The sequence below is a fragment of the Eubalaena glacialis genome, chromosome 1, assembly GCF_028564815.1.
Source record: "Eubalaena glacialis isolate mEubGla1 chromosome 1, mEubGla1.1.hap2.+ XY, whole genome shotgun sequence".
In the NCBI taxonomy this organism is placed as follows: Eukaryota; Metazoa; Chordata; class Mammalia; order Artiodactyla; family Balaenidae; genus Eubalaena; species Eubalaena glacialis.
In genome coordinates, this window is record NC_083716.1 from 25218098 (window position 1) to 25230704 (window position 12607).

General features: G+C 42.7%; 1 protein-coding gene across 1 annotated transcript; it reads right to left on the reverse strand.

Moving 5' to 3' along the window:
• Positions 1-877: 877 nt before the first annotated feature.
• On the reverse strand, positions 878-12181 carry GSTO1 (glutathione S-transferase omega 1). Its single transcript, XM_061193563.1, has 6 exons — positions 12090-12181; positions 11784-11892; positions 8550-8772; positions 5791-5889; positions 1901-2007; positions 878-1108 (listed from the first exon to the last, which is right to left on the reverse strand). The coding sequence occupies exons 1-6, from the start codon at positions 12121-12123 to the stop codon at positions 955-957; spliced, it is 726 nt and encodes a 241-aa protein (XP_061049546.1). The 5' UTR covers positions 12124-12181; the 3' UTR covers positions 878-954.
• Between the last annotated feature and the right edge of the window lie 426 nt (positions 12182-12607).

Here is a 12607-nt window from a genome sequence, read left to right on the forward strand (position 1 = left end):
AGCCAATTATCAGCTGCTGCTCAGGGTGCGGCCCCCAGGTCGCCTGCATCACCATGGGGCGGAGGACTCATTTCAGATGTGAACTCCCCGGCCCACCCTACCGAATCGGAAATCCAGGGGTGAGCCTTAGGTGGCTGTTAACGCGCTCTTACGTTTAAGAATAAGTACAGGAAACTAGACTGTACTGGGGCAGGTCGACAGCCCGCCCCCTAGTTCTGATATAAGAGCCCTGTGCTGGGTGTGTTTCCCCAGAACTTTCTGCCAGCGTCTTAAGGCCTCACTTAACCTCAGGACCTTAGTTGAATCATCTGTAGAATGAAATCCAGCCTTATATGCTGAATTGATGGAGGTGGTCTTCACAGTATTCAGTTACATATATGGGACACCTTCTGTGTGCCCAGCATAAGATTTGGTAGGAAGGATTTGAAGGGGTTAGTGACTGGAGACTGGGAGAACAAATAGGAGACCACCTAGTCACCTGGCTTTGAGGTGACGTGGGTCTGGACTTCAGTGGCAACGACAGTAAGAAGAAAGGTGTAAAACTGAGTCAGTGATGGAAAGGAAAGAATGAGGAATTGAAAGGTTCTTAACTCAGAACCCAGAAGACAAACTTGAAAGGGCATCTCTTGAAATGACAACACGGTATCCAAGTGGAAATGTCCTGTGGGCAGTTAGAAACCCAGATTGAAGTTCAGCTCTCACTAGAGATGATTTAGAGGTTTTCAGCATGGACTGTGATAGAACCCTTAGCATCCTTTGAGCATCCTGAGACAGGAAATGTGTTTACATTTCTGCAGGAGGGACTTGAGGAAAGCCCACAGTAAGGCCATAGTGTCAAATCAGAGAAGGTGATCCAGTGAGACATGAGAGCACTTGGTAAAATAAAAGCATGTTATTATTCATATTAGTGAAGGAAAATGTCAGATATATTTTCATTGTTGACTCCTGTCCCCTTCAGAGCCCATAGTCACAGGCCTCGAGGTTGTTCTGCAAGTAGAGATCTAAGAAACCTCGAAAGGCCTTTGGATCAATGAAGAGGGATGATACTGCAGGATCTTTCATCATGGCTGCCATCCAGAGCTTAAGATTTGGAGTGTGGTCTACACATCTGTGGGAGATGGAAAGAATGAAGGTGTGAGCAAGGCTAAGTAGGAAGGCATTGCAAATTCTCCTATATATCATTATTACCACTCTGCAGTTTCATATTGTTTTCCTCTAACTTTTTAAAATAGTTCTTTAAAAATACTTATTTAAGATGCATGTAATCATTGAATATGAGATTTGGAAGATATTTTAGAGGTCCTTGTTTTGTGAAGAGGAATCTAAGACTAGAGTGAAGTGACTTGCTCAGTTAGCATGAGAACTTGTCCAAACGGAGGCTGATAGTTTTTTAAAAGGAGAACATGAAAGACAACCAAGAATGTTATATATTTGTTATTCTATGGTCAGATTGTGACTAAAAGTAACCCTGAATAGCTCTAAGCTCTAAGAAGTGGCAGTAAGCCAAGGTCGCTGCCAAACTTCGAAACACAGAGTTTGGAAAATAGTGTGGGACTCTTGATGGTAAGTGGGAGGTAGCATTGGTCATACAATCCTTCCTGAAATCCTTATGAAAATGCACATCCTTATGGATTTTTAACCAGGAGGGAAGGAGTAAATTATTTTGAAAACATTTTACTACATGTCACAGAACTCCCCACCCCTACCGGCCCCAAGGATGAAAAATGGTCAGTGTAGGTATAGGACATGCCCTGGAAAGTCCAAGTCTCCTCCTGTCTGCTTGCTCCCATTCATGCCAGTTGAATGAGATATGTTAATTTTTGTTCATAAAAAAAGGTTAGTATATACTATTTCAGTTATCATTATCCTAAATTAAGCACAAAATATTCAAATATCTTACTCATTTAACTCCGGGGCTATCAGCCATTCAAACCAGGGCCAGATGAGGTAATCAATCATAGAAAGAGAGCTGCCACCAAAGAAGGCTGTCTTCTTATTAGTCAGAACCTGAACATTAAACAGCATAAGAGTACTTCTTATTTGTGCATCTGGTAAGATTCATCAAAAGAAATGATGAAGGCAAGAGTTAAGTTAAGCAAGTGAGAGCAGCAGGTTTTACCCTGACATATTCAAGTTAGCTTTTTGTCTGATTAGTTTAAGCTTTAGAATCTCTTGGTTTGGGATGAAGCAAAACGGTCAATAAAATAAACTGGAAAATGGAGAAAAATAAAACAAGCTACAGAGTACATGATCTTTGTAATAGATATATCCAACAAAGGACTGGTATTCAGAATATAGAAAGAACTCCTGGGAATCAAAAAGAAAAAAAGCAGAAAACCCATCAGAAAACTGGGCAAGACTTGGACTTCACAAAAGAGGAGGTCTAAATGGCCAATAACCATTTGAAAAGGTGCTCAATTACATTAGTCATCAGGGAAATGCAAATTAGAACCAAAATGTCATACCACTTCACATCCATCAGAATGGCTAAAACAACAAGACAAACTTAGTAAGGGTGTGGATCTACTGCTGATAGGAATGTATCAATAATTTGGTACAACCATGTTTTAACAGTATCTACTAAAGCTTCACGCATGAGTTCATGCATACTGTATAACCCAGTAATTATATTACTTGGAAATGTGAACATATGTTCACCAAAATATAGGTATAAGACGTTCATTGCAGAACTGTTTGTTACATCCCCAAAGTGGAAATGTTTACTGTCTGTCAGGACTAAAATGGATAAATTGTACAGTAGTCATACATTGGAACACTATACAAAGAATAGGAATGAACTACACACAATATAGATGAACCCCAGAAACTTGATATTGTATGAAAGAAGCCAGACCCCAAAGAGTGCATATTATATGATTCCATTTGTATAAAGTACAAAAACCATCCAAAACTAATATTCTGTTTCTAGATATGGATGCTAGTATCATGGCTGTGTTCACTTTGTAAAAATTCACCAAGCTGTACTCTTATGCTTTGGGTAAATCTCTGCATATAATACTTCAATAAGGGCTTCCCTGGTGGCGCAGCGGTTGAGAATCTGCCTGCCAATGCAGGGGACACGGGTTCAAGCCCTGGTCTGGGAAGATCCCACATGCCGCGGAGCAACTAGGCCCGTGAGCCACAACTACTGAGCCTGCGCGTCTGGAGCCTGTGCTCCGCAATGGGAGAGGCCGTGACAGTGAGAGGCCCGCGCACCACGATGAAGAGTGGCCCCCACTCGCCGCAACTGGAGAAAACCCTCACACAGAAACGAAGACCCAACACAGCCAAAAATAAATAATTAATTTTTAAAAAATTTACTTAAAATATATTGGAAATAACTAGATTAACTGTTAAACAGATGCCAAATAAAATTCTTTGAAAACCAAACACAAATACTATGATTCTGAAATTTAACAAGGTGAATTGGTATTATGGTTTTGCAAACAGAAGAACTGAGAATATCATCTGGCTAATCAACACCAAACCATTTTATAAAACATCCATAGTTTTTCTCAGGGCCCTTATAACATTCTGCATTAAGATAGATCATTTATATCTACCTGAGTATTTGTCTTTGGTCTACCACCAAACTAATCATCTGAGCAGTATGGGCCGCATCTCACCTTCTACCTCCCATGCTGTCCAGCAGAGTGCCTTGCAATTATTAGGCACTCAGAATTGTACAATGAATCACTATTGTTTGGGGCTGTCCTTAAACTGTAGTGCCTGGTAATATTATGCATAAATAAAATAAGTATGATAGTTTCACTCAGAAGGAAATGCCCTCTCAGCAGCCTGAAACATGGAAATGGTACCACTCACTGTAAAGTGTGAGTCCTTAACCTGGAGTTCTGTGAACTCAGATGGGAAGAAAATTATATGTCCCCCAACTAACCCCAAATTTAGCAGGTAGTATGTGGATGTTATACTGCTCCAGGGGCTGGTACCTTCAACCTCCACCTTGTTCAAGAGTCAACTGTAGTTGTACATAGAGATTATTTGAAATCAGGAAACATGATTATCTTCGTGTCCCTATATGTGAAAACTGATTGCCTGGCGGTCCAGTGGTTAAGACTCTGCCTTCCAGTGCAGGAGGCGTGGGTTCGATCCCTGGTCGGGGAACTTAAGATCCCCCATGGCATGTGGTGTGGCCAAAAATAAAAAACAAACAAACAAACAAAACCTGATTCAAGAAAGAATATAAAAATCCTGAAAATCAATTAACATTAAGGAAACTGAACTATACTATTAAACTCCACCCCCATAAAAGACACCGGACTCAAATGTTTTAAAGAAATAGCCAAACCCTATCAAATGGTTTCAGACCTTAGAAATCCAGAGAAAGTAAGCCAACGCATTTTATGAGGTTACAGTAGCCTTGATATAAAAACCAAATAAAGATATGATAAGAACAAAATAATCTCCTTTATGAACAAATATGCAAAAGTCATTTAAATATCAACTAATTCTAAAGTATATGTGAAAATCCACTGAAAACAAGTAGGTTTTACACAGAAATACTGGCATGGTTCAACACCAGAAAAATCTGTCAGTACCACCATATATATTCACCAGATTAAATGTTCAATGAACATTTCAATAGATGTAATAGATGCAAACAAAACACTAAAAATCAAACACTCACTCATGACTTTTTTTTAAATTAGAAAACTAGTAATAGAACTTTCTTAATGAAAAAAAAAAGGTTTCTGAAAAAATCTCCAGCAAAGTTCATACTTAATGATACTTAATGATAAAAGGTTAGGATGCATTCCCATACGAGACAGGACTGTATCTTCTCTCAGTAAAAACCTAAGGTTGAGTGTGAATGGAGGATGATGATTCCATATACAGGTCCAAATGGCAGCTCTCCCACAAAGCAGGTAAAAACACATCTGGGCTTGCCCAAACGTCTGTCTGACTAATGGCAAACTCTTGTGGGAAATGTTTATTATAAACATTTTTATATAATTTTATTTAAGTTTTTATACAAATAATTTTATTTCTTTTTATATAAGTTTATATAAGTTTATTATATAATACTAAGTGGGAAAAAGAACACAATGACTTATACTCTGATTATAGTTATGTTAACTTTTTAATATATGTTCAAGGACTGGGCTTCCCTGGTGGTGCAGTGGTTAAGAATCCGCCTGCCAATGCAGGGGACACGGGTTCAAGCCCTGGTCCGGGAAGATCCCACATGCCGCGGAGCAACTAAGTCCGTGCGCCACAACTACTGAGCCTGCGCTCTAGAGCCCGCGAGCCACAACTACTGATCCCACGTGCCTAGAGCCCGTGCTCCGCAACAAGAGAAACCACCGCAATGAGAAGCCCGCACACCGCAATGAAGAGTAGCCCCCTCTCGCTGCAACTAGAGAAAGCCCGCGCACAGCAGCAAAGACCCAACTCAGCCAAAAATAAATAAATAAATAAATTTATATATATAAAAAATATATATGTTCAAGGACTGAAAACAAGCATGGAAAAATGACAACAGGTGAAAAACTGGAAATGTGGGTGAAATTTTTCCGTGATATTTTCATGTCAGTGTGATAAAATGTTTTAAAAGCAAGCCCATGACAAACCATTTTTAGGTGTTTTGGTTTGTATCTTAAACACAACAGCTTACAGCTGCTATCTGTTGTAAACTAAAATTTCCTATTTGGTGTTATTGCTAATTACCTTAAAGTGATTTTGGAAATGGGAGTATGAAGAAAAGAGTAGAAGGTAAGAGCAGATACAATGTATCACTTCAATAAAAATCAAGGAGAAGGGATTAATTACCTCCTCTAGCTTGCTGAATTCTTTATGCAATTCTTCTTTCACGCCAGAGCAGTCTTCCTTATTTTGCCTTCTAAGAAAGCTTAATAACAAAGGTGGTACCTAGACAGAGAGTAATTTCTTAGTTTATCAGTGTGAGGCTAACTATACCAGCCCCCTCATATAAAAGCACCATAGAACCCTCATAGTCCCAGTGTCAGGATGTTCTAGAAACTTCAAAAGTACACCAATTCCTTTGCTCACAGAGGTCGGGTACTGATCTTAAAAAGTTTTGTGGCTTAGATGCTGTACTGGTCAGGATTTTATAAGCTGCAAATAAGAGAAGCCGATTGGTGAGCTTGGGTCAAAATGTCCTAAAAGGACACTGAGTGGCTCATAGAATTGTTGAGAGGCTGAACAAACAGGTCTGGAACATTTCAAAATCATGCTGGGAACTGACCTGATGGGAAGCACCCACTGCCACCAGTGAACCGAGCACTAGATGCTACAGTCTGTGCTGCTGCCAGAAGTTGGACTCTGAGGTAACCAATGCCACTCCGGAATTCAACCTGGCAACCACCCCAGCTCCTGAAAGCCAGGAGCTCTGCCACCAGCCACCCTCCCCAGTAGAACCAGCACCCCACACCAAGCCCGTTTCCCCACATGTCTCATTTCTGAATTGAACTCTACCATGTGTGTGTCTGAGAGGAAGAGCCTAGGTCCAGGCCTTGGCCCCAGCTGCAAAGAGAGCTGGGAAGGGGATTTTCCTGATTTCTATCTTGGGGAGGGCATGAGAAGACAGTTCAAAGTGGTTGATGACCTGAAGACTTGACAGGTGTCCTGTCAGATGCTTTCATGCTTGTGGTGGAGGTGTCTGTGTTTTAATGCTCGGTCTTTGGTATTGTCTCACTGCAAGAGACAAAAGTCCACTCGTCCAGTGGAAGTAAACAGGCACTTGTAAAAATACAGGAGAACGTCCTGAAAGCCCATCCACCCCAGGGTACAGCTTGCCGTCATTGGAACTGAAGGTGTGCAGGCAGCCCTTCCTTCCATGTTTCCATCTGGGCCTGCCTGGTCTTTCATCTCTGCTTCTCCTTAAATGTCTGCTCCTTGTTATTTTCCAAATGTCAGATCCCTTTGCAATGCTCTTTATTTGATTCCTTAAAAATTCTTTTTTTGTGTGACTTTGATTTGTCGTCTCCAATGATATATACATACACCTCTAAAACCTCAACACATTTATTGTCTTAGTCTCTGTGTCTCATTTCCAGGTTCCCAGGAGAAGGTGATTTGGCTGTGGGTGCAGGTGGGGGCATTTCTGGTTTGCTGAACTGGGGCCAGGAGGGTGGTGTCATAATAGTACTTAAGGCCACCTCTTCCCTGAGTGTGAGGAGGGAAGTAATGGTGGGCATCTCCAGCTGTTAGCTCATTTTCTTTCTGGACAGTACAATGAATCTCGTTACTATTTTTAAAAATTCTCCAACATCTTTCTTGTAAATGCCATATCCCCTGTCCATCATCTTTGATGGCAACCATCTCTAGTATTCTTTCACTCTCATTCTGCTAAGCCAGACAACTCCCTCTTCCTTCCCCATTGACTTCCCTTTGCAATGTCTCCTTTAAGAAAATGTTCTCCCTACAAGTTTCACCTTCTGGATATTTCTCTAACCATTTATTTCCCTAGAGACAAGATGTTTCTTATTATGCTGAGATATATCCTGACAAAAGTAACAGAATTATAGAGATATAACCTGACCATGCTATTCGCATTGTCTACTGTTGGTCATTTCTTTGTTAATACTAATTGTTTGAACTCACCTAAATGTTTGATTTAACATTGATGCTAATTAAGACACAGGCAGTTCACCTATAGGAATGCCATTTACTCAGTCCACAAGGAGCTATTGCCAACACACAGAAGATGCTCACAACTAGACAATGTGGCTAGAACAACAAGAGCTAACATTGAGTATCTACCATCTGTTGGACTCTAGGTGTTAACTGATTTTTATCAATGGGATGGGATCAATTACTATACTCAGTTTACACATGAGCTGAGGCACAGAGGTAAAGTAATAAGCAACTAGCTCACCGTCACATAACTAGGAAGGGCTGGTCGCAAGCCTAGGCAGTGGGCCAACAGTGATGGAAACACGGCCCTCACCCTCAAGGAGCTCACAGCCCTGGTACAAGATACAGGCAAGAAGGCGGCAGTCCCCACAGGGGAAAGTTAGCACACGTGGGCACACAGAGCTGGGCATTAACCCAGCCCGGACAAGCTTCTGGAAGACAAAGGTATCTGAGCAAAGGCAGTTGTCCCTTGGTTCCTTGAAGGATTGGTTCCAGGGCCCCCAGCAGATACCAAAATCCACTGATGCACAAGTCCTTTATAAAACGGCATAGTATAGTGGGCCCTCAGCTTCCTCACGTTCTGCACATACAGGAGCGCAGACTGTACAGGAAAGAGGACTTGGAGACAACCAGCAAAGTGAGAAGGGGGAAGAGTCTTCCAGCAAGAGTTGAGAAGAAGGTGGCAAGTTTGGGAAAAATAAAAACATTCAGCATGACAGGAATATAAAGTGTTAGGAGAAGAGTGGAGAGGCGTAACTTTGGGAAGTAAACAGGATCCGGACCATGAAAGGGCTCATAGGACATGTCCGAGCGGACAAAAGCATAATCCTGTTTGTCTTCCCCACCCAAATCACTGAACCATCAGTGACAGCAATGATTTAGCTTAAAAAACAAAGGTGTTATATAGGAGCTGAAATTTCTTGAACACACACCTTAGAAAACAACTCAAAGACCATCTTTTGGCAAGCTTTCTCATAGGGGTCATCTGGCAACAGCTTCTTTCCTGGATATGCTTCATCCAGGTACTCACAAGTGATGGCAGATTCGTAGATCACTTGACCCTGACTGTTTTCCAGAACTGGCACCAGGCCGAAGGGATTCTTCTTGAAGAACCACTCAGGCTTATTTTTTAGGTTGATGTTAATGACTTCATGCCTGAAAAACACATAGAGGACAATGAAGAGAGTAACATTTTTCTTGTACTCCTGAATAAAGCCTCATTGGTCTTATCATCCACTTAGCTGGTCAGACCGGAAATTTCGGAGTCAGCTTGGCCTTGATTCCTTCCCCCTGCCACCTCTTCCTCAAATCAAATGGATCAGCAAGACCTGTCAGCTAGACCTTCAAATCACATTCTGGCTTCATCCACTTCTCAGCTTTAACACTGCCACCTCATCTAAGATGTCATCTGCCACCTGGACCTCTACAATAGTCCCACCAGCCCCTCTGCTTCCACTGTGACCTCCCTACAGTCCATTCTCCACACACAAAAGTAAATTGGATGAGGCCACCCTCCTGCTTACTTACAACCCCTCGATTGCTCCTCATTGCAATGAGGATAAACTCTAAACCCCTTGATCTGGCCCCTGCTTACCTGTCACATCTGCTTCCTATGACTTCTCCTTTGGTCATTATGATCTGGCCACACTGGCCTTTTTTATATTTCTTGAATTACTTTCTTCATTGTACTGATGATATGTAACTGAAATTACTTTGCTTACTTAATTACGTTTGTTATGTCACCTCCCTAGAATGTAAGCTCCATGAAAGCAGGGATCTTGTGTGTCTTGGTCATATTCATAAACCAACATGTAAATGAGCAAAGTTATAAATGCTATGAAGAAACATAAACATTTTCAGATAGGTACTCAGTACACATTTGTTGAATAAATAAGTGGAAATGCTTCAAGATTGTCAATTAGATACTCCATTTGGGACTAAGAGGTAATCTTAATTGTAAAAATATATGAGCCAACTAATTGAGTTTCTCCACACCCCGCCACTCCACTGTATGAGAATCAACATGATAAAATTCAATTCCTTTTGCTAATTTTAATAGAAATTTCCTCATTTTTTTCAAGAATATTAGGGAATCCAAAAAATCCATCCACAAAATAAACTTTCAGATTAAATCTCCATGCACATACTTTTTAAAAATGTTACATGGGTAAATCACACTAAGTGTGAAAAACAGGTGAAGTCCATGCTATATTAAGATTGTTTTTAGAACTAACTTGTATCTTGCCTAAGAGATTTTAGGGGAAATAAGAGAAAAGAAAGTTTCACATAATTGTTAAAGCCAGGTCCATATCATTGTCAAAGCTGGATGAGTGTTCAATAGAACAGATTAGCTACTCAAAAATAATATACCCAACACCTTTTGTTTCCTATTTCCTCATCCACCTCAGTAGCTAGCTATAACAGCATTATCTTGAGGATTTAAATATGCAATCCCTCCCCCCATTGAAACAAAGGAATAGCCAGATTGAACACTGGCATCTGAGTGTATGTATGAAAAGGTTTGTGTGCTGTCAGATTACTGGACACTTCAGATACAAGCTACTGCAAGAAAAATGATGTTCCCTGCTAAGGAATTATCAACATTTCTGAAATTTTATAGTATGAAAAGAAAAGGTAAATGCTGGGCTTTTGTAATAAAGAAAGTTCTCAGAACACACATGCATTTTGCTAACCTGGCATGGTGAGCCAACAAGGCAACATATCTGCTGCAACAAGTTGGAAGATTCACCTTTTAGAGAAAACCATGCTTTAGTAAATTCTATCATGTGGTAAAATCTAGTACCTCTCTAATCAAAGCCTTCTGGGACTCAAACTTAAAACTGATCCATAAACATAGCAGACCTCTGTTGTTCGCACTGCCTGGCAGCTATTACACCCTTCACCTTCCATACACACACTTTTATGATAAAATCACTGCAATTTTCCTTTGGAAAACTGTCCCAGTAAGATATGGTTGTTTTCAACCCAGAGTTCCAGAAGGGCACTAACCCAGGACTTTGTGGCCCCAGATCCAGCTGTGTCTTGCTCCTGGACTTTTCAATTGTATGACCACAAGATATGTCTTTTTTCAATCCAACTGAATTGGATATCTCTTAAATGCAATAAAAGAATCCTGACTAATACAGTAAACATAACAAGAGTTGGATAAAATAATGTTTTGATAAAGTTACTAATTGTTGAATATTTTGCTATGTGTTCACAATCTGTTTCATCCAAAATAAGATGCAGATCTTACTGAAGTGATGACTAATCCAAAGGTAATTAGTTTTTTTTCTTTAGACTATATCTTACTTTTTTTTTTTTAGGGAAAAGAATTGCCTGCTTAATTCTCCCCCAAGAAGACTAAAATTAGTTTATAAATTCTAAGCACATACATGGAAAATTTCTTTGTAATGGGGGCTTTGTTTTAAACTTCCACACTACAGGTATCTAATGTCTGTTCAACAGATTCCAAAGGTCATTGGAAGGGAGGCGGTTCAATGGCTATTCAGCTCAGGGAAAAGCCAATGACTTGCATATTTCCTGTGGATAACCCATATGTCAGTCACCTTAATAGTTTCAGTGAGGCTTCCCAAAAGTCTGAATTTTTAGGCATAAACACTTTATTTCATTCAACCAACAACCCAATCTATAGGAATATTCACAGTACAGTTAACTCAGCACTCTGTCCAGCGGAGGGTCAAGGTCTGGACTCTTCAAGGGGGTAAATTACCGACTATTCAGGAAGGGACTATAGCCTCAGAATAACAGCAAACAATATAAACAGGACATGAAAGAAGTGGGGTGAAAGAGAAGGAAGTACAGCAGAAATCAGGGGTCTGCCAGAGCTAAAAGAGTTGCCTGTGATTACCATTCGAGTGATCTCTGCATGCCACCAACTTTACTGGAGCCTCAGCTTTTCTGATCCATAAAATGGTTAATCTAAATGGGGTGTCCTAGACTGGTGGTGTCTGTGGCATTCTTCCCGCCCCCCGAGGATAGGGTTCATAACTTTCTATGTTCCCCCCTCCCCCCCAAAAAAGGCTGATGTAGTGTATTTTGTAGTAAAGGAAGCTGCGGGGACCCTATCGAAGATTTCCGCCTGCTCTTCCGGCAGCTGTTGGTTCCTGGCTGGCTCTGGGAGCGGCCCGCGCCTTGATCCTCACCCAATTCCCTTGGCCTTCAGGACCAGGAGCGTCCTCTTGGCGAACGGGCAGAACCTCATGCTGTAGACGCGAATCAGGCCCTCGGGGACCGGCCCCGGGGGCGCGCTTCCTTCGGGGAGAAGCGGAGGCGGTTACAAACCCGACAGCAGCGGGGACTCCCAGCCTCCCGCCGCCCCCCCGGGCCGGGCCAGTTTCCTGCGGGTGGAAGACCTCCTGCGTGGCTCCGCTCCGGAGCAGCACGGCCCCCAGGCCCTGGCCCCGACACGCGTCTGAGGGTCGCCGCGGATCGCGGCGGGCAGGCCTCACCCTTCCCCAGGCTCCTGGCTGATCCTCCGGACATCTCGGCGCAGCACGGGCCCAGCTCGCGCCGGGGCTTGCAGGCGATTCAGAAAGTCGGTCGCCCCGCCCTTCCCCCTTCCCTCCCTCCCTCCCCCTCTCCCTCCCTCCCCGTCTCTCCCAGTAGTGCCAGCAACCCGCGCGCAGGCCTCCTGGGCGATCCGACCCCGCGCCCAGGCTGACTTCGGCTTCCCCACCCTCTGCGAGAAGGAACGCGCCGCCGCCGCCTCCCGCGTGCCTTGTGGGAGATCGTAGCCAGACGCCCACCCAGTAAGCCCCGACCCAGGGCCGGCCTTCCCGGTTTGCTGGGGCAAAGCTTCGTACACTGCAGATGGCGGTCGCACCCAAGTTCAGCCTGCTGGCCGAGAGGTGCTCCCATGACGAGCTAGCCCAGCCGCACAGCGTTGGGGCATTGGGAGCAGGCTTGGTGGCCCTAAGTCACCCAGAGATAATGAGGGCGTGGTGGGCTCCCCACGGTGCTGGAGGGG